At 34.7% G+C, this 23,609-nt stretch overlaps 1 protein-coding gene across 1 annotated transcript; it reads left to right on the forward strand.

Annotated features, from left to right (window-relative positions):
• The first annotated feature begins 18,468 nt into the window (after positions 1-18,468).
• LOC104246461 (transcription factor RAX2-like) lies at positions 18,469-20,663 on the forward strand. The gene is made up of 3 exons (XM_009802273.2): positions 18,469-18,723; positions 19,139-19,268; positions 19,665-20,663. The coding sequence occupies exons 1-3, from the start codon at positions 18,588-18,590 to the stop codon at positions 20,410-20,412; spliced, it is 1,014 nt and encodes a 337-aa protein (XP_009800575.1). The 5' UTR covers positions 18,469-18,587; the 3' UTR covers positions 20,413-20,663.
• Positions 20,664-23,609: the final 2,946 nt, after the last annotated feature.

Below are 23,609 nucleotides of genomic sequence, written 5' to 3' on the forward strand. Positions count from 1 at the left end.
TATAAGATTCAGATATTTTTATTTACTTAATTATCTTATTAAATTTTATTGGAACTGGTTAGTTGTTAATTGGCTTACCTAGCCGGTTAGGTTATGTGCCATCACGACTAGTTGGATTTTGGATCGTGACATTATCTTTATATATATATATATATATATATAACTAGGTATATATATAAGACGGGTTGGGTTGGTGATGTCGTGACAGCACCTAGTCTTTAAAACTAGGTAAGCCTAATAATTGCAGAATAGCTGAACAGGAAGGGTATCCTCCAATTTTCATATAAAACGATATGATTGTACAATTGTATATATATATATATATATATATATATATATATATATATATATATATATATATATATATATGAGTAAGTCACAAACAAGTTGGTATTAGAGATCTAGAATCATAGGTGTTATGAGTCACAAACAAGTTTAGTAGAGTCTTGCGGGTCAGTACGAAGACGTTTGTACTTATCTTCAGGAGGCTATGGAACTGTTAGGAAAATTTCACTTCTTTGATTCCTTGTCATGCGGAATTGTTGACTTCGGAATTCTAAACTTCTGTTGTCACGAACCAAAATTCATTAAAGGTCGTGATAGCGTCAGACACCACTGTCAGGCAAGCCAACACCAAGTAGTAAATTAATTCTCATTTTAATATTTTCGAAATCATAAATTTCCTTCAATTTAACTAGTAAAAGATGAACTTTACAGAATAATAATAATGTTTTCCAATTTCAATACTGAATATCCCATAATCATCCCACAACTCGGTGTCACGAGTGCATGAGCATTTACTAGAAAATAAAATAAAATACCATAACTATCCAGAAGTTAAATTTGGATAGAAAAGAAAATATAAATACTCTGAATGAGACTTTGCTGGCTGCGGATCGTACATAAGTTGTATCTCACCAAAGTCATCGTGTCAACCATGCCACTGCGCCCACTAGGCCACTAGCCATGCATGTGCATGTACAACAAGATGTACAGCAAGTGTAGTATGAGTAGGAAAACAACGCGTACCCAGTAAGTATCTAGTCTAATCTCGAAGAAGTAGTGACGAGAGTTCGACTCTGACACTTACTATGGCCAACAATAATATATCGATAATATGATAAGTCATGGGTTTTATAAGACAACTATAAACTCAATAACATGAGGCATGTAAACAATTCTTTTGTTAGTAGGAGATTTTCAAATTTATTTTCATATTTTAACAATTTATATCTCCGGCTAATGAGACCACACCAATCATCAATAATCCCAAAACAATCAATCAAGTCATGCGCACATCATGCCGAGGTTGTTCGGCCCGATCCAACATAATATTTAACTGTGCATTACCGGAGAGTCGAACGGTACGAACCATAGATGTATCTATTTACTAACAAGGCGTTCGGCCCGATCCACAAATAGCAATTTATTTTCAAAGTAAACACAAATTTCACATTTACAACCAAGTATTTCATTAAATCTTTCAAGTAATTGAATTCTACCTTTTACACTTCTTTTATCAAGTTCCGACAACTTAAGTAATTGATAGCAAGTAAGGGCGCAAACATTTCAAGTAAAGCATGATACGGGTCCCAAACTACCCGGACAATAGCATAATAGTAGCCATGTACGGACTCTCGTTACCTCGTATGTACGTAGATGTTACAAGAAAGAGACTTACCTCGCTCCGATGTTCCATATTCGGCTCACAAGCCCTTCCGACCACTCAAACCGATATCCAACACTTAAAGACTAGCCAAAAAATGCGCAAATCAACGAAAATATACTCTAATACTCATAACAGTTCAATTTACAACAATTCTCAATTCCGCTCGGAAAGTCGATAAAATCACCCTCGGGCTCACGTGCCCGAATTCCGAAATTTATAGAAAATGAATTTTACCCATAACCCCAGAACTCAAATATATAACTTATTCCAAATTCCATGTCCAAAATCGTGGTCAAAACCCAAAGATACCAAATTTTAGGTTTTCTACCAAAACCCCACAATTGGGAACAGGTCAAAACAAGATTCAACTTGTGGTTTCTCTATTGTTGATGAGAGAGAGTCGCCACCTAATATTTAAAGGTATACTAGGGTACCTATTCAATTACTAAGTCATATTCTTTATTAGTCCACTAACCGGTGGGATTATGGGTAAGGGTTCTTGTTCTTGTAAGGGGAAGGTGTTAGGAACCCCGTAAAATCTACCTGAGGTAGCTCCATAGGTCTTAGACTAGATTTAGAATTAATTATTTGTACTATGCCTTAACTAGTTTTAAAAGAGTACGGCTTACTGCATATTAGGCCATAATTCTTACAAAGGGAGGGTGTAGTTTAAAGGGATATGAATTATAGAGGAAAATAATGTTAGCGCATATATACTTGAAAAAAGCTTTCAAAAGAGTGTATAGGGTGTTTTTATTTAAGAAAAAATATGTAAAAATGAGAACTAAACTAAAAGACTTGTTACTAAAGCATGGGGAATGCGTATTGTTCTAATAGGGATAACAGGTACTACGGGAGTATGCCTAAGATGTACTTGATCTTTTAGGCTTGAAGAAAAACTATTTTTTAAAAAAATCTTTTTGGACGACAACACTTCATATTTTCAAAGTGATTTGATTCCCTTTTGAAAATAAAGCTTGTGTTTCTATTTTGATTTTTTTCTCTCTTTGAAAGTGGAGTTGTCGTGTCTTACTAAGCTTTGGGCTTCAAAACCTTTAAGATAAGTTAGCAAAACATAGCAGAATACCTTACAATTAACGAATGTGGGTTTGATTACTAACTAATGCTTCTTTTAATCCTTTGTTATTTAAGGCTTGCCTAAATTTTATATGACTTAAGGTATAAAGTAAAGCATTCAATTCAAGATATAATTGTTGTATACGTGCGAGATAAAATAACAACAGGAACGTAACAAAATGCAACAAGGCAATAAGACTAAGGCGATGAAACAGTAAATAATAAAGGAGTTAAAAGAAATGATTGGACTCTGGTAGTTGGGCCTCAATGAGGCAAGCCCAACAGTAATAGGGACGGCGACAGCTGACTCCAAATTTCTAGAAAATACAATAATGTTGGACTTGGGCTTGAGTTCCTTAAAAGCCCAGCAGGCCCAAACAAATGTACATATTATAAAAAAGGTCATTAGATACATATTCTATACATCAATCATACATAAAACACATAGGTAAATAACAGACTATCAATACTCAAACACCATCAGAACTTATACTAATGTGGGGGTTATATATGATAAATAACTTACATTGAAAACCTTTAATTGTCATTAAACACTAAACCCAAAGAGAATAACAAGTATCAATGGATTAAAGGCTAAGGAGAGAATTCCACTCAAAGTCGATGCCCCCTTTGAATCCCCCGACACTTTAAAGTTCCCAAGGGTCTCAAGGCCCAGGTCAATGCTTGTGCCTGGGAGAGTAGCCCAACCTAGAGTTAAACTCCACTCCCAAATACCCTTAACCGCTAACGAATCATTTTTCTCCATAAGTTTAAGTGCCAATGAGGCTCTATCAATATAAACCAACTACCATAATACTCCCTACCACAGAAGTACACTTCTCTTGACAAAATGACATGATGAACAGAAACAATCTCATTTATGACTACATTTCCAATATTAAATGAATGAAACACATTAAAATAAGTTTGAAGGTCAGATTTTAAACAGGGATGGGGGCATAAACACTATGGTATTATTGTTAAAGAACCAAACACTTAGGATCATATTTAAAGTATAGATAAAGAGCACACAGTTCATATATGCAACAACCTAAAAATACAGATGCCTCTGTCTTAGCAGACTAATCACAGATTAGTAAGCTTAGGTCTTACCACAAGCACACATATAGGTTAACAAAACCACTTGGAACTTTTAAAAAGCATCAATAAAGATTCATACAAACAATCATAATCAGCAACTTCTACAGGTGTTATTAAAGATACCAGAACATGCTCTGGACTCTTAGCATGAATACAGGTTTACAGATGCAAACATAGAATTCCTAAAGGTACTTAATAGAATCACAGGTTATTAATCTTACTTTATTTTGGGATTGAGGGAAGGATCACATCTTCATGATAGTATTAACCTTAGGTGAACTATTATGTCCAAGTAGTAGCAATAAGAAGTTATCTTAGGATTTACAGATTCGATTCAAGTCAGATTAGTAGGAAAAGAGAAGATTGAGTGCAATCTCAAAATAGAGTACATGAACATATATGCTCAGCTTGAAAATAGTTATCATTCAACTATAACGAAAATGACTATGCTATATTTTATGAAAGACCACTTGATAATGACAGAACATATGAAGAAAGGTTACTGAAGATCATAAGAGCTCACCATAATAAGACTATTTCATATAGATGCAACCAACAGTTAGATATGAATATAAGAATATCATAGTGATAGTTCAGAAACTGCTCTTAAAGTTAACAGACACAAATATAGAAAAGGGGAGCACTTAAACACTCAAACTTCTCATGCTTCAGCTAAATGATAAAGGATTAAACTATGAACTTTCAGGTTTATCCTAGTTAGCATTATCAAACAACAATCTCGACTACAAAATATGGATTCTTTCTAATTGCTTAAGACCCAAAGCTTCAAGCTTGAGCAGTGAAAGCACTCAGAAACATAGAGAAAAAATCCAGAAATCAGTAAAGAAACCTAAATTTTATGAAATCTTATTGTTACTTTGCTTTTGTGTTCGCGTTAGGTATGGTTTTCTCCTGTTAGGTGAGAGCATTGAAAGCTCCTTTTATAGTGTCATTCAATACCTCTAGGGTTCAACAAGATTCAAAAATAGTAGAAGATGACGATGAGCTGATGATGTGAGCAAGATTGCGGAAAATCTAGAGAGACCGAGTGAGAAATGATGAAGCTTTTACCTGAGAGATAGGAGGAATGTCCGTTAAGAATAAAATCCACCGGATAAGGCCTAATGTCCAGAGATCTCTACGATTAACCTCTGAACCAAGAATAATGATAAAGATGTTGTAAGATGGCCATGTATGCCACCAATTTTGACATAGCACAAATGATTCTGAGGATTTGACCTTGTAACCGATTAAGCTAGGGCTTCGAATTAGGATTTCGAAATCAATGGATAAGAAAAATGAAATAAAACCTCAGACTTCATAGCCTAGGGACGAGGCGATTTAATTCTGCCAGTTGGATTTGAGAACAAAAAAAATGGTGCTTCGATTTTACTGGTCATGTTTGGGTGTTTCAGATTCAAAAAACAAAAGGGAAATTCAGCGGGATTTGGGGATGGAGAAGCAGGGAAGGACGATTTGGTTCAGGGAATTTACGACCTTGCACTGATTTGTGCATGGTTCTTTGATTGATGTTCATGGAGGACTTGAGAGAGGAGAAAACGAAAAGTGAAATGGGGGATGACTGTTTGGGGCAAATGAATTAGGGTTTGGCCATCTCTGAGTTAAGGGTGAGAGATGAGATCTGGGTCATTGAGTCTGATGATCAACAACCCTGATAATTCGGGCACTTAAAGGTTTTAAAAATGAAAATGTGAGAGTCGTTAAACTTCTATATTCAACGACTGAGATCAAATCGGGTAGGGTGTTTAAAATTAAAGAAGAAATGGAGATAAAACAAGGGTCGTTGATTTGTAGGATGGACGGCCAGATCTGTTTCTTTTGTGAGTGATAGAGATTGACGATGTGGCATGCTCTTATTGGTTCTCATGGAGTGGAAAGGATTGCCAACTTGGAATAAAGGGATCTTTTGGACTGGGTCAGATGGCGATTGGGTCTATGTGTTGGGCTAATTTTATTAAAAAACAGCCAATTTGTGTTTAATTGGAGATTTGCAATTGTAGCCTTTTGGTCTTCTAACCCCTTTTAATATTGATTTAATTAAACTTAATAAATTTCCAATAAAATATAGTAAAATTATAATTATTAAATATACTACTAATTATTGTAATTATTGTGAAATACTTTATCTGCTAAATTATGACACTAACTTAGAATTATTAACATAGTGGCCTTTTTAACAAATATTTAGAAATGATTAATTTAATATATAAAACCCATGTGGCGTATTTTAGTTAAATAATCTAGAAATTATAAGTATATTTGTAATTACATGATACTGATACTAAGTGATTGATTTCAAAAATAATACTTAATTAATTTGTGAAGATAAGTAATTATTGATATAATATACTTTCAAAATATTTATTGTAAATTATTAAGTGTAAGTAAATTAATTTTTAAAGGGAGGGTCAAAATTGGTCGTCAGCAACTGGTTCCTCATTTCCCTCTAAATAACCCTGAAAGACAAGTCTCTCTCATAATTGTCTACATCAAAGCCATCGAACTCTCTTTCTCTCTAAAAACCCTCTCTTTTATGTCTTTACACTCAAAATTAACCATATCTTCATAGCAATCTGAGTCTTTAAACACTACCACTGAAATCCTTACTGTGTCTTCATCTCATGAAGCACAACCATCAGGATTAGAGCCCTAACCTTCACCTACTGAAACCCCTATCTCCAACCAACCACCGCCCAATATTTCCTCCCCTACTCCATCGAGTTTTGGTCCCCATTGTGGCCAAAAAACTCAAACTCCTAAGAAGTTTGTCGCTTTTACATATCCCTTTCTTGCAACAGAAAAAATGGACGTAGAAGGACTGGTGGAAAGGGAAGAAGGTACAGAGGTTTCGAGTCAGCGGGTTGCGGAAGAAAGTGTGGACCAAGTGGTTGTCACTAGTCTTGGTGGAGATGTGTCTGTATCTGGTATATCTGACACCCCCTCTGTTCAACACTTCCATCTAAATGTCCTATCTTTATCGGGTAATGCTCCTCTTGCTCTTACTGATTCTGCATTGTTGGAAGATATGGGTGAGAAAGAAGCTATAGAAAATATATGGTCTATTGCTGCTGAAGGGTGTCCAGTTAGGGAGTTTGTGTCTAGTTGTGTGAGTGTTGGGGTTTAAAGGGGAATAACAAATAAATGGGGATGAAAATGGGAACATGGTGCCTCAAGGTGACTTGGTACCAGTCAGTACTACAAGGGAGCCAACAGAGAAACCTTCTCCCTCTGCCCAAGAGGAGTTCTCTGCTCCTACTTGGGATAAAACTCCATGATCCACTAAACAGTCCCTGGATAGTACTGACCCTTCTCTTTCCCCTCTCCTTGATGCAACCCCTTTAGACTTTGCATATCCTAAAATGAAGTCTGTATCAAAGGAAGAAGGACATGGGAGTGAGGAGGACTACGGTAATGTATCTGTAGCCAAGTTACTCATTGATAGGAGTGGTAGGACAGCTTCTAAAGAGTATGTTCTTAAGATACCCACTACTAGGCAGCAGAAGAAGGTTGCCCTTGAAATTGCCTTAAAGGAGAATAAGGAGAAAAAGAAGAGAAGAAGACTAGTGAATAGTAGATTAATGGATGAAGAGGATCTGCCTCCGACCAATGTTGTGGAATTTGAGGATGAAGAGGTGAATGATGAATTTGTTTCCTTTGTTCGTAAATCTTCTAAGAAGACTGTGCTTGTGAAACCCAAGAATGTATCATATGTGAAGAGTGTTGAAACTGGTGGTGAAGAGAGTGCTGAGAAGAAGGAGTCTGGTGAGAAAGAGAAGTCTGCTGGGAAGGATAAAGGTGCTGGGAAGAAGTCTCACAAGAGAACCCAAGTGGTAGTGAGGAATCTGGTTCCTCAAAAAGGGATAGAGTTGATGTGTCTAAGATTGAAAAAAAAGTAAAGATGAAGAAGCAAAAAATGTTGTGGGAAAGAGTTTTTGATACTGCATGAGGCAATTGGTTGAAAACTACGAATTTCAAAAATGGACTCATCTCTTTACTGTTCAGAGTCCAAAGATCTATAAGGAGGAAGTTCACAGTTTCTATGTTGATCTAATCAGTATGGAAGATGACAACATCTACCTGAAGGTCAATAGGGTGGATTTTGTGATTGATGAGACTGTATTAGGAATTATTCTTGACATTCCTACTGAGGGGCTCTTAACTATTGAGGGAACCTGTTCCTCAAATTTTAGGAAGCTTATTCTAAAGCCCCAAGCTGTTCAGCAAGGCGAACAAGTGCACGAGAAGGCACTGCTTCCAGAATACCAACTCATGTTTGAGATGGTGAACAAGATCCTGTTACCTCGAGCTGAAAGATGATCCATTGCATTGATAGCAGACCTGGTTCATTTAGAGGCATTGAACGAATACACTACTATCAATTCTGCTTGGGATCCTGATTGAACACATGAAGAAGGTGACAGATTTCAAGTATGGGAACCATGGGTTTCCATATGGGTTCTTGCTCGCTAAAGTTTTTTGAATATTTTAAAGTCCGAGAAGCCATGGGAACTCGTAAGCAAATATTCTTAATGAATACCTTGGAGGAATGCGAGTGTATTGATAAGAACGGGGAGTTGGCAGTAGTTCTACAATTTCTCAGTTGATTGATGCTCATAGTGCTGCTAACAAGGAGATAAGGAGGCTGAAGACCCCCTCTTCTAGTGCACCCTATATTCTCCCCTTGTCAGTGTCCAGTTTGTCAGTCCCTGTTCTATTCTCCAGTGTCCTGTTTTGATATCTTTTCCCTATGATTGTGGTACTTTAGTAATGTTTATTTTGTGGATGTTTTGTAATGATACTACTACTACTTGTTTTTCTTCTCCTAGAATTTAGTGAGCATCTCAGTCCTTTTTAAGTGCATGTTATACTCATGTATTCTGTTTTTAACTATGTTGTGTGCACATAAATGACATGAGTTAACTTTGCTGGACTTCGTTTTGCATTTACTTGTAAAATTCTTTTTATGATGCCAAAATGGGAAAGAAAATTGAAGGGGAGAAACAATTTCTTAGGGGGAATATGGCTAATCTGTAGGGAGAACAATATGGAGATCTGGTTCTCAAGGGGAATATCTATTCTAAGTTTGTCATCATCAAAAAGGGAGAAATTGATAAGTTATGTGCCTTCTTGTTTGATGATTTAACAAACTTCATAGGAGAACCAGATAGGGAACCGAAAACACAAAGCCTCTCAGTGCTCAGAACAACAAGTCAAATGTCTGGCACAAGCTCCAATGAAATCAGTTAAGGGAACGACAGACGGAACAGATAAATATCAGTTTCTCCGATCACATTACAAGTGAACTCTTTGCAGCTGTTAAAGCTGCTGCACTACACACGCAATAATGTAACAATCACTGTTGAAGCATGTTGTGTACCGGACACTTGCTTGCATCATCCTTGGTGACCTCCCTTATACATTATCAACATGAGGCAAGGGATTACACACTAGAAAACCCTAAAATATATTTTACTTTCAAGTGTGCAGCTGCACTCATTCACTCCAAGGCATTGAAGAACAAAACAACAACATAGCGAAGGACCAGATCCCAGCATTAAGTACATCATGTGTTCTTAGTATTGTTGTGTCTTTCTTTATGTTATTCACTTGTAACTCCTGCTCAGTTTATTTAGAAGCATCTCACACGATACCTTTGTAAACCATAAATCTCGTGTTTGTGTTTGATTAGAGTTAGTCAAAGTGATTAGCTTTATAATGGAGTTATTACAAAGAGGCTTGCAATATAGTTATTGTAAGTAGGTGAGGGTTTAAGAGTTTAATTCCTAGGTTACAATAGGTTAAAATTTAAAGTTGTTGGGTTAGTGAAGTTGAAATCCCACGAGTGTAGGTCATAGTTTTTAATCCCGTGAGCAAGGAGTTTTCCATGTAAATATTGTTATGTTATTTACTTATTGATGTGTGTGTTTTGTGAGAACTGATAGAGAACCAGGTTCTCTATACAGTTTGGTGGAAGTTTACATCATTAAGGAAAAAAGATTTTTGTTGATTCAATATTAATTTAGTCATATCGCTTACATATGATGGTCAATTGGAGCTTTAATCTACATAAAAAGCGAAAATAGAAGAAAGATCCTTCTTTTATTGAGAAGGAAGGATCCTTCTGTAATTGAGAAGAAAGGTCCTTCGGTCATTGATTGAAGAAAATGTTATTATGCTCGGAAACGTTATTTTTAGGAAGTTCTTGCTCTTGTGAATTTAGATGACGTATTTTTGGCGAAGTTTAATTCTTCTCAATCAAGTTCTAGTTTTAGAGACAATGCCTCTCATTTAATAGATGAGTTTGATGTGGAATCACTTAATCTCGACCCTACTATAAGTGGATGATGTACTTATGTTATATTAGTACCAAATTAATGATATTCGATAATATCCAAGTTTGTATTTTGATGATAGTTAAGTTTTTAAAAATTTGAACACCAAACTTTATCGCTAGCTAGTACTTCGTATATTCAAGATGGTGCCCCCATTATGTTCAAGTCCTGGGTCCGTCTCTATATATATGGGGCTTCTTCTTGCAAAATAGTTGTTTTGCAACAAGGGTCAACAAAAGGGAGCAAGGAAATTTTGAAACATAAAATATAAAAAAGAGAAAAACGAGAAAGATACGTCTTGAGTTTTTCTTTCGTCTATCTAGGCTCTTTACTTGTTACTTATTGTACAACATATAGATTAAAAAAAACATATAAATTCTTATTTATCTCTGTTACACAATCTGACGTTCATTATTCTTGGACACACACAACTCTCTCTCACGCGCGCACACAATTAAGGAATTAAGGCAGAGTTTGGATTTAAAACTTATGAGTTTGAAATGATAATTATTTTAAGTTACTAGGTTGTTAATTAACAATGTGTATATATTCCACGAATTTTTTAAAGAAAAAGTATGAGGTTTAAACCAAAAATATTGTATTTGGCTGAATCCGTTGCCGATACTCTAGCTCCGCACGTGCTCACACACAAATTACACACACATCTTTCACCTCTCGCATTCATAGATAATTAAATGTTGTTCCTATTTTCAATATTCACAATGGGCATTCGGGTAAGATGGAGAAATATCCCAAAAAGTTTTGATGGAAGGTGAGAAAGGATTGTGCATTATTAATGAGTATAGTTTCAATAATGAATAAGACACTTAAACTGAAACAGTATGTATATTTTGCAACATTATAAGTTATACATAGACAATCATTTTGAATAAATTGGTTATATGAACAGAAAGAGAGAAAAAGGAATACTTTTCTTGTAGGTACCAGCCAAACACGGGAATAAAAATACAAGCATAAAAGTTACAGTCTACAAATTAAATCTGTCATATATGCACTGAACATGAGGATCCTGCTTGCAGTGACTAACGTCTGCACTATTAAACAACATGCCTTTGAACTGTCCATAGATTCCATATTTATTGGATGATTCTTCGTTCATCCTTCTATCCGGTTAAAGAGGTAACTAACACTAAATAGTAGTCCATACAATCATATTATATATATATATATATATATATATATATATATATATATATATATGTGTGTGTAATCAATATATAAAAGGCAGTCTGGTATACAAGATATCCGTATTTATGCATGATCCGAAGAAGGGTTGCACCCAACGATCTGATGTAGACAGCCTATTCTAATGCAAGCACTAGTGGCTGCTTCCACGGTTCGAACCCGTAACCTATAGATTACACGAAAACAACTTTACTATTGCTCCAAAGTTCCCCTCCTTAATCAGTATATAATCTATGTATATTATTGGCTAAGAAAAATAAACAGTGAATCTAAAAGGATATTTATGTAAAGATTCTTTCACTTAATGGACATACTTTTTTCCACAGACAAATTAGAACACTACTAGAAATTCGGTAAAAAGCGACCACAAAAAGCGATCAAGGTTGGTCGCTTATAGGTCAAAAATCGACCAAAAAGCGTCCAAACAGGCCTGGTCGCTATCTTGTTGGTCCCTTTATCTTAGGGACCAAAGTTGGTCGCTAATTAGCGATCAACTTTGGTCTCTAAGGTAAAAGGACCAAATATTCCGGGTAAAGAATATACCGACAAACTTTGGTCGCTTTAATATTTTAATAATATAATTTTAGCGACCAAAGTTGGTCTCTACATGTAAATTACGTTTTTTTTATTTATTATTAATCAAAATATAGCGACCAACTTTGGTCTCTAAACCAAATATTATATTTGAAAATCTGGAAAATAGAGACCAAAGTTGGTCGCTTTTTTTTAATTTTTTTTTTTTAAAAAATAAACAATCAAAATTGGTCGCTAATTTCAAGAATTTAATTATTTTTTAAACATAAGCGGCCAATTATTGGTCGCTATATTTCCAGAAATTATTTGTTTTAATGGAATAGCGACCAAAGTTGGTCGCTTTTTAAGAAATCTGGGTTAATTAGCGACCAACTTTGGTCGCTATTTCCCAGAAAATAATTTTTTTTAATAGAAAAGCGACCAACAAGCGACCAAAGTTGGTCGCTTTTCTGGGTATTATTTTGGCAGAAACTGCTTGTTTTGGCAGCTACACCACCTGCCAGCATACCAAATCCCTATTACAACCAACAACAACAACAACAATACCACCACCACCATAACAACAACAACAACAACACAAAAACAACATTAAAACCAACAAAGTTTAAAGTTCAATAGAATTACCACATTAAGCTAACCAAACTAAGTTAACTCTTATTACAAGCCCATTCGAACACCGATTCTATTTGTCTAGTTCAAAGTGTATAAAAGTCAATGAGTGTTTTGCACATCATTATCATCACCGTCTGATGAACTTTCATCACCATGACGGTATCCAGAAGGGTCTACTTGTCGAGGACGGAAAGAACGATCACGGGGAGGACGGGAGGAACGAGCACTTGAAGTACGGGAGGAACGAGCACGGGGAAGGCGAGCCTATGGCGATGACTCAACGAAAGCACTTTGTATCTGTTGGATGATTTTGAAACTATCTTCACTCCCTTGTCAGTTGTCACGGTTTAGAAGAAAGACGAAAAAGAAAAATGAAAGAATTTGAGATCCCTTTAACATTATTTCCAAATTGGGGGAGTAATTAAGTTAATTAATCTAATTTTTCGATCATTTGGTGTATTACACTTGTAAGACAAGTCAAGGTTGTTAGAGGTTAATAATGATTAGGACTAGGATCTCTTAATGAGAAAAAATTAAAAGTCGTGTGTCAGCTCAATGCAGCCTAGCCTCCCAACTCGGCACATTTTCTAATCATAAGTTCCAGACTTTATTTCTTTGTTTAATTAGGTGTGTGTTGATTTAGGATTAATATATCTTGCTCCATTTCTACAATCAACTTTACTATGTCGTCTGCTCTTGAGTTTTCTTGGTATAATGCAATAGCTAATATGAAAGAAAACAAGTTTAGGTTCTTGCCTTCAAGTTTGTTGATTATTAATCATGTCAACCGAGTTTACGTGTTATTAAGATGCACTTGACAACAGACATGGATCCAGGATTTATTGTTTATGAATTCCTGCAACGATCTCGAGTAAATTTTCAATAGTAATTGAGTTTACATTCAAATATTTAGTAAATTTTTCGAACACATTTACACTGTTTGAACAAAATCTACTGGATTTACGTGAATCGGTAGGTCGGTAGGTCGGGAGGTGGATCCGCCCCTACTTGACAACTAAATCATAACATGAAATGAGGGAGTGGGGGCCCTCCGCACAAGGGAGGAGCTAGGGGAGGCAAGAAAATTACATGTGTATATAAGATTAAATTTTCTTTTTCTTTTTTGTGTATAGGATAAATATTTAATTTTCTTAATTTTTTTGCGTAGTTACTCTTTTAATTATTTTTAACTCCTCTGAACGCAAGTCTTACCTCCGCCGCTGACTCCTCTAGAGAGGAGGGGTCTAAATGCATGCAACTCAAACGACGAAAGGGTCTTTGCCTAACTAAAGGTTCCTTATTCTAATATATCCTTCTAGAAAAGGTAATAGAAGTTGATTCGAATATCAAAGAGAGATACATGTCGGTTACAAAAATAATTCTCAAGATAATCAATAGACATCTCTAGATTCTCGGACTTAAAAGATCCATTTAGACACATAATCATATTTTTTTTCCAAACAATCGTCGAAGGCAGCTTGTTGCACAAAATATTTCGTATTTACATAAAGTTTAAGGAAAAATCGTACTTCAAAGAGTATGATGTAGATAGTACATTCTAATTAGGGTCGGCTCTATAGGTGTAAGGCAAGTGTCTTAGGCCCCAATTTTGGGAGGCCCCATTTTTTAGTAATACTATATATTTTAGAGGTTTATAATTTTTTTTTAAATAATTAAATAATATATATAGTATTTTTTTACTTTTCATATATAAAAAAGAAAAACTTTTAATATATTAATAAAGTAAAGATTAAAATAGTACTAAAAAATAGTTGTCACTTTGATTTGATTTGACAACTTTACTTTTTGCTCTTCTTCCCAAATAATTCCTAGACCCAATCCAACATTTCAATTTTCATATAGAAGGATGAGACATAGTGACATACCTTCTTCCTTTCTTTTGATTCGTGCTCATCTTGTTTCTACTAGATTTCTTTCTTTCTCCAAGACTCCAACAAGCCAACAACTACATATTTTGAAATCAAAGTCTTCAAATTTTTTGAATCAGTTAGTCGGGTAATATCATTCTAACTTTCTAGTATTATTTTTATTTATTATTTATTATTTTATTAATTTTACCGTGTACATATTGTTTAATTTTTTTAGAATATAAATATGTCTACAAGAAAATATGCATCCGGATATTCAAAAATCCAAAAGAAAAGAAAAGTTGAAAATTTAATAAAATCTCAAAAAGGAGTTCTCGAGAATTTTTTGACAAATAATAAAAAAACTAAATCGCAAAATGTAGGAGAATATTCTGTAGATGAACAAGTCACTAACTTTGAGTCAGATGATAACAAAATTCAAATTGAAGAAGATGTTTATGAGAAATCTGACGAAGAAACAAACTTTAGCCTTAGGCCCTATATTAAACTTTGGCCCTAGGCCTCATATGAGCTTGAGTCGCCCCTAATTCTAATACAAGTATTAGTGGCTACTTTCACGGCTTGTGACTTATGGATTACAAACAACTTTACAGTTACGTCAAGGCTCCACGTAGTTCTCAATTTATGGAGCATATATTAGATGATTAACGCAGGGAAAGATTCTGCTCTCCTCTGATACATGGCTATTATTCCTCGTTTAGTTCAAAATGGAAAAAGAGGGTAGTCTTGTTATATTATTGGGGAATGAATTATGGTTTCAAACTTTTCAAACTTAAAGGATTTTGTACATGGTAAAACCTAAATTGACACGTAACTTGGTACTTTCAAAGACACGATCTTTTACGCGATATTTTAAATAAAGAAAAGATCAAGTCAAAACATGGGCCAAAAAGAAAAACCCCATGATTTTTTCTGATAAAAAGCTGCTAACTTTTAGTTTGTTTTATCCAATAAAACATCTTTAACGGTCTGTCTGCTTTAGTTTAATCCTCTTTTTAAGATGTAATTAAGCATAAAATAGAAAAGGGAAAAAAAAGGTCCATTGGATTTTGGAAGAAATTTTAAGAAAGTACAAGAACTAGTAAAGTCATTTTGTATAGAGTATGTTAAAAAGGTGAGTGACAATTCGAAAAAGAAAGCATTGATAAGTCAATCACTAAATAAAAAAGCACACCTAATAATCATTCATTCAAAAAAACAAATTTCTATGAAAGATAATCATTATCATAAGTCACTGCAGAAATCCCATATACAGTAGAGTACCAGGATTTTACGATAAGGTGTTAGCAAACTATCTATTCATTTTTTGACAAGCATTTTATGTTTGGTCATTTGTTGGGAAAAATTAGGGAGAAATTTAAAAATAGTTAGATTTATAACTGGTCATTAAAAATAGCCCAATTTCAAAAGTAATCGAAATTTAGCCACTTTTCATGTAAAGATAAATCTGAGCGAAAATATTGTTCAAAACCCGGAAAATACGCCCGTATATTATACTGGAGTTCCAGTATAAGTATGCTTGAACTCCAGCATATTATACGGGAGTTCTAGGATAACTATGTTGGAACTCCAACATAATATGTTGGAGTTCCAGCATAAGTACACTAGAACTCCAGCATATTATACGGGAGTTCCAACAAGTATAACTGTCCCGTATAATATATTGGAGTTTGGAGCACCGGTGCTCCAGTCTCCCATTATATTATACAGGAGTCAGCAAAGTATACCGGTCCAGCATAATATGCTGGAGTTCGTACACAGATGCACCGAACTCACGTATATTATGCGGGACCGGTCTCTGTTGCAGCAAAATAGTGGCTATTTTTCATTGACTTCGTAAACGGTGACTATTTTTGAATGACCAGTCCGAAAACTGGCTATACCGTGCTATTTTGACACTAATATGTATTGCAAGTCTCACCCAAACGCACCTTACACACATTAGTGCACATCTTTTAACTAGTTTTTGGTTATTTTTTTATTTGATGCCCGATATTCGTATATGGATTTCGATTAATTAGAATTCACACCGAAACATTCTTTCTTAGGATTTTGTACATACTTAATATGCGAATCCAAAACCTATGCGGAAAGGTAAGGGAACCTATTCATCCCTCTACAGTACTTGTGATAATGTTATACTTTTTTGAATTTAATTTGGGAGACATGTCAATCTTTATTTTGAAAAAAAAATAGAATAAAACCATAGGGAAATGCTTTCACTCCTATCTCATTTTATTTGTCTTGAATTTTACAAAATTTTGAATTATATTTTGAAACTTCTTCAATTTATTTTCTTGGAATCTTCAGAATTCAATTTAAAATTCCAAAATTCCAAGGATTTAGCTCCCGTTTGGCCACAGATTTTGGCTTCATTTTTTTTAAAAAAATTTTGAAAACATTCTTTGTTTATGCAATATGATCATGTTTTAGGGGAAAAAAATTAAAAAAATTAAAAAAAAATCAAATTCCCAAAAACTGGTTAGGCAATTTTTGGATGATATTTTTTCTTCCATTCACAAAACTTTAACATGTCCAAACACAACTTCAACTTCAAAAATTATTTTCAACACAATTTTAAAAACTCTTTTTTCAAGTTTCAATCAAATCTATATCCAAATGTTAGCTTAGTATCAAATAAGTGATTGAAATCAAATTAAAATCGAGTGGTAAATAAAATAGAGGAGAGCTCGGTAAATTACAAGAGTGCGGTAAATCTTTTCTCCTTTACTCTCACTGTAGCCTATTCTATCTGTTGTAACTATAAGTAACTGAGCTACGGAAAAAGTGCCTAGACTTTTAACTTCACAAGTATAATAAATAGAAGTCAATTCTTTCATAATATTGTTTCCATCCTATCAAACAGACTTTGTCTCACTGACCTTCCTTCTGAGTGTGTCTTTTATATGTCATTTTTAGTGAATCCATATGATTTAGAGACTCTAATATTCCACATGCGGGTCTTAATTTGGTGTATATGTATATGGTAATAATTTTTGTTAGGTAGCTGTAGTATTCTATTATTGTTATGTATTGACTCGTCATGTAAATAAAGCCGGTTAGATAAGGCTAGAAAAATATGAGTATACCTAGAAATTATTAGCATATTGTTTGGAACATGTCAAAAATTTCAATGACCTAGCTAGAGCTGTCAATTAGTCAAATAACTTTATTAATATTTACTTATGAAAACACTTTGAAATTCTTGGAGTTTAAGGGAAAGACTACTGACTAAAAAACAAAGCAAAAGTCTATGCATTACTATACTATACACAGCACAGCATTTTCCAATAGTATTTGAGATGAATCTCCAATCAGCTACTGTTGTTCTTTTCTTTTCTTTATTTAGTTTAAGTTTTATGTGTTGATGGTATACAAATTATTTGCACAATCAAATGGCTTATCTGGATAATATAGGTAAACCTCTTGTAATCACTAATTGGTAATCTGGTAAAAATAACACTATTTCTATTCCAATTTATGTGATCAATTTCACTAGACAAAAATTTAAGAAAGAAATAAATTTTTTAGAACTTGTAGTCATAAACAAGTTGTAACATTTGTATGGCTATAATTTTTTTAACTTGTGATGTTAAACATGTCAGATTGTTTGTGTAGCTATAAAAGTTTTTCATTAGGCGTAAAATTAAAAATTTAGATTAAATTATTATTAAATTTAGAAAGAGGTCATTTTTTTTAGCGAAGTAAAAAAGAAATCGGTTCACATAAACCGAAACATAGAGTAAGTAATCTGTTATGACAAATTAAAAATTACTTGTAGTGTAAAAAAATCTTTACAACATTCGTGTATATACTTGAATCTTTTTTATTTTTTGGCAAGAGATACTTGTTCAGCAAAAGTAAGTTAGAAATAGGTCTGTCCTTCTGACTTTGTAACTCTGAAATGAAAATTTCAAAATCCCTTCTATTTTTACTGTTACCCCCCCCCCCCCACACACAAACCCCAACTCACTCTTATTTAATATAAAGCTCTACTTAGAAAAGACACCCTTGTCCATCTGTCTATATAGGTAGAATGAGAGTAAAGGAGAAAACATATCCTCCTCTCCATTTCTGTAGACAAAGATTCTCAAAGAGAAACAAATTAAACACTAGAGAGTGAGAGAGTGCTATAAGAAAAAGAATATGGGGAGAGCTCCATGTTGTGATAAAGCAAATGTGAAGAGAGGGCCATGGTCTCCTGAAGAAGATGCTAAACTCAAAGATTTCATTCACAAATATGGAACTGGTGGAAATTGGATTGCTCTTCCTCAAAAAGCTGGTAACAACAACTTCTACTCCACTAGTCCTCTATGTGTATGTATTTTCTTTTATTATTATTATTATTATTATTATTCATGAATCGAAGGGACAAAGGTCTAAATGTCAGTGGGTCGTGGTAGCAAGGCCATTCCGCCATTTATAATATCTTCTTGCAAATTCCACCAGTTCCATATGTGTATGTTTTTTTCTTATTAGTCATAAATCAAAGCGACGAAGGGTTAAATTTCAGTTGATTGTGATAGCAAGGTCACACTCTACCGCTTATAATATCTCGTGGCGTATTTAACATTGTTTGTATGTATATGTTTGAGTATAAAGGGAGGAAAGCTTATATTTATATTTGAGTGGATTGAGTTTTTTTCCTTGTTGCTGCATTATTTATGATTTGATGAGATTTATGTTGGGAACTGCAGGACTAAAGAGATGTGGGAAGAGTTGTAGATTGAGATGGCTAAATTATTTAAGGCCTAACATTAAACATGGTGATTTTTCTGAGGAAGAAGATAGAGTTATTTGCACCTTGTATTCCACCATTGGAAGCAGGTAATATATATATACCTTTTTTTGGTCGTAATTTTTTTTTCATTTTTTATCATCTTTCTGATGAATTTGAGACTGAAACAAAAACTGTTCCCACTAAAAATGGAAAAGAAAAACCTCAATAAGTAAGAAAAGGGAAAAAACAATGAGGGCTCAGAAAGAAATGCAAATAGTCAGTTGGATTTTTAATTAAAGATTCTGCCATTTATGGACATATTTTTCTGCATGCATGCCAGGTTTAGATCTAAGATCAAGTCTTTATTTACTCACTTACAGATGTTTAATTATTAAGACAAAGTTCCAATTTTTCTTCTTTCTTCTCTTTCTTTTTGTGGAAATTTTTTCTCTAGTAAACCAATTAATTTTTGTTATAACATGTGCAATATAATATGTTAACAGGTGGTCAATAATAGCAGCTCAATTACCGGGAAGAACTGACAATGATATCAAGAATTACTGGAATACTAAGCTCAAGAAAAAACCTATGGGATTAATGCAATCAACTAACCAAAGAAAATCACCATATTTTCCAGCTACTAATTCTCTTCAAACCCAACCCCAGATAAATTCAAGTCTTTTTAGAGACTTATATTACACCCCAAATAATAGGCCTAATATTACAGGCCTAAATCATCAGTCCATTTCTTCTGCCCACCAGACAAATTTTCTCTACACTAATAATAACATGAACTTTCCTAATTTGGGTGCTACAAATAATCAATATCCTTATAATATCCAAAGTCATAATTTACTTATGTTTGGAGAAGCAAGTTGTTCTTCATCAGATGGAAGTTGCAGCCAAATGAGTTTTGGTAAAGAAATCAAGAGAGAAGAAATTATGAGTAATTGTTTACAACAAGGTCAAATTTCAAGTGTTAATGCTTTTGAAGAAAACCACCAGAATTTTACTCTTGATTATGGCAATAGTAGTAGTAATTGGGTGGATCAAAAACCAAATGTGTATTTTGGTACTACTACTACTCAAGTACTTCAGTATGATAATGTTGAAGAAGTTAAGCAGCAGCTAACAAGTTGTACCAATGGCAACAATGGTAGTACTATTGGATGTAACAACAACAACAGTATGTTCGTGTTCAATGATGAGAATTATAACAAGTCAAATGAGATAGAGATGTTCTATTACTAAAGAAGAAATGACTGTTGAAAAGAAAACAAATGCAAGTACCATTAGGAAGATTTGAAAGGGCGTTTGGGTATGGGGGTTGCCAAGAAGATTCAGACTTTTTTTGGGGTTTTGTGTAGTTGTGGTAGAATTATTATTGAATGAAAAAAAAAACTTCCTGTACTTTAATTCGTCAGTACATACTACATACTACTACAAAGTAGTTAAAAGCCTATTCTATTTGTGCTTTTTTTTTTTCACTCGATGTCCAATAATTATATTGGTTTTTGATTAAATTTGAATTTGAGCAAGGAAGATCAACATTGGAGGGATAAATTGTTTCCTAACGAAGGCGATTACATACTTAGAACTTGAACTCAATATCTCTAATTAAAAATGAAGTAATACTTATAATAACTCCACCACAATTCTTATTGTTGTGCATTTCTTTATAAAATATGTAAATAATGGGTCATATATATTGTTTACCTTTTCTATTCATATACATAGATTTTAAATTAATTATACACATATATATAATACATTAATTATTCATATATTATATTTTTGCTAGCTATTTTTAGTTTAAGCGATTTGGTAGGCGACTACTTGGGTTAATTCTTTTTTTTTAAATATATATATCAAAATAATGAAGCTGTATAATACACTTAAAAATCATATTTGAAAGGTATTAAATACGACTTAGGAGAGTTCTTAAACCATTTTGGAACCTTGTCTACGTACTTTTATGCAATAGCTGTTTTTGTTTGTCTCTGCTAAAACCTATGCTCCCCAACCGTGCACCAATCAACTTAGAAGTTAGAACTCAGAAATAAATGTAACTATACTCCACAGAAAGTTAAAAAGTTTTACTGTTACCATTCACTCAAGGATCAGAAACTGAAAGACAAATGAATCAGTGCTTCACTGTTCTTCACTAAAAGAAATACTGTTTACATTAGTTTCAAAAGAGTTTAATCATAAAAACAAATGTACCATAAAAAAGGGAGATTATCAACCTGAAAATGAAACAGAACATACGTTATATATCAATCTATATACGGTCGAGATCGGACTCGTCTATTACACGACAGATCGGGATTGAAACGTAACAGTTTTGAAGATCAACCCCGGGTTCCGTCGGACCGAGGTACAAGGTCAGAATGCCCGTTCTCGAGAACATCGAGTCCATGACCCCAGAATCAACCCTGACCCCAAATGAGCTCGAGGAAACATCCGGATAACGGAAGGCGAAATATCCGTAACCGGTCGGGTATCACGGCATGAATTTCGGCACGTAACAATGAGAAACCGGCTAATTAGCAAATCATGGAATTTTTTACCTTTTATAGAATTGTAACTAAAGTGGGATTCCCCTACTATGTAAAGGGGGTCTGACTATTTGTACGGGACATTCATTAAACGCATCCCAAAGTAATATAATATTATTTTCTTTTTGTAAGCTATTGTTCTCCTGTATCTGATACTATTTGAATTGCATCAAGTTCAAGTGAGACTCATTTTTTCAAGGCTATAATTGTTCAAGTCGCACGGTTTGAATTTATTCGATCATTGTTCGCTTTAATTACAATTCAATTCATCGCTTTATGTCAAATTAATCCACATATCCTTAAAACCACTTACAAATTTAATTGTTATCAAATTTTAAGGGTAAACAGTTTGGCGCTCACCGTGGAGCTAAGGATAATAGTGGTTGTTTGATATAGATTTTCATAACACACACTATTTTACAATTGTTCTTCGAAGTGTCTCTCATTTCAGGTTTAAGCTCAAAATGTCAAACTCACAATTGGCACCCCTACCTGCACACAATGAGTCTGGTCACCATGGTGAAAATAACAACATAGCACCTGGTAACGAGGTACCGCCCGCTGATCCCATCAGAATTTCAATCGCGGACCCGTTGGACGCTAACTCGCATGTGGCTATCGACATGTTACAGGCTCAACAGGCGACGATAGCTCAGTTACAAAACCAAAGCCGCACACCGAGCAGAGTTGAACTCGATCCGTCCCGGAAAATCACCTGCAGGGAAGAACCGTCCGCGGAGAGGTCAAATGGAGATGAGTCGGGGACTAACCCCGAGATCATAAAAATGCTTGAGGAACCGATGATACGGATTGAATTAGGGGAAAAGAAAATCGAGGCAAATGACAAGAAGGTAAAAACTTACAATTTCACGGTCAACCAAATCCCGGGAGCACCGCCGGTACTGAAAAGCTTGGATTCCAAGAAGTTCGTGCAAAAACATTTCCCTCCGAGTGTGGCCCCGAAATCGATCCCAAAAACATTTATATGCCCGAGATTCTTAAGTATAATGGGACAACCGACCCAAACGAGTATGTCACTTCTTACACATGCCCCATCAAAGGGAACAACTTAGAGGTTGATGAGATCGAGTCTGTTTTGTTGAAGAAATTCGGAGAGACCCTGTCAAATGGAGCTATGATATGGTATCACTTACCTCCTAATTCTATTGACTCATTTGCAATGCTTGCAAACTCTTTCGTGAAAGCACACGCCAGGGCTATCAAGGTCGAGACCCAGAAGTCGGACCTCTTCAAAGTAAGACAGAAGGATAATGAGATGCTCAAAGAGTCCGTGTCCTAGTTTCAAATGAAACAGAAGGACCTACCACCGGTCGCTGATGATTGGGCCGTTCAAGCTTTCACCCAAGGACTCAATGTTCGAAGCTCGGTGGCTTCACAGCAGTTGAAGCAAAATCTGATAAAGTACCCAACTGTTATTTGGGCCAATGTGCATAACCGCTATCAATCAAAAATCAAAGTCGAAGATGATCAACTTGAGGCTCCTTCCGGGTCGGTTTACCCTGTCAGACTCGTCGACAGAATCAAGAGAGATATCGACCGTGAACCAAGGTCAAACGTAGATCATTACTAGCCATATAATGGAGATTGGAAAAGCAATAGGTCTGGGTGAAGTTCTACACAGAATGAAAAGAGAAATGATCCAGGTCAGAGCACTCGAGGACTCGCAAGCAAGAACGACTTCGACAGGCCTATCAGGCCTAAAGAAGCACCAAGGTTATCGAAATATAACTTTAATATTGATGCGGCTGCCATCGTATCAGCTATCAGACGCATCAAAGATACCAAATGGCCTCGACCTTTACAATCCGATCCAGCCCAAAGGGATCCTAACCAAATGTGCAAATATCATGGCACTTATGGCCACAGAAT

This window comes from Nicotiana sylvestris, chromosome 11 (assembly GCF_000393655.2).
Source record: "Nicotiana sylvestris chromosome 11, ASM39365v2, whole genome shotgun sequence".
Taxonomy (NCBI): Eukaryota; Viridiplantae; Streptophyta; class Magnoliopsida; order Solanales; family Solanaceae; genus Nicotiana; species Nicotiana sylvestris.

Coding starts and splice junctions, on each gene's coding strand:
- LOC104246461 (XM_009802273.2), top strand. CDS start 18,588: ATGGGGAGAGCTCCATGTTGTGATAAAGCAAATGTGAAGAGAGGGCCA. Junction 18,724..19,138: donor TGCTCTTCCTCAAAAAGCTG/GTAACAACAACT, acceptor TGGGAACTGCAG/GACTAAAGAGATGTGGGAAG. Junction 19,269..19,664: donor TATTCCACCATTGGAAGCAG/GTAATATATATA, acceptor ATATGTTAACAG/GTGGTCAATAATAGCAGCTC.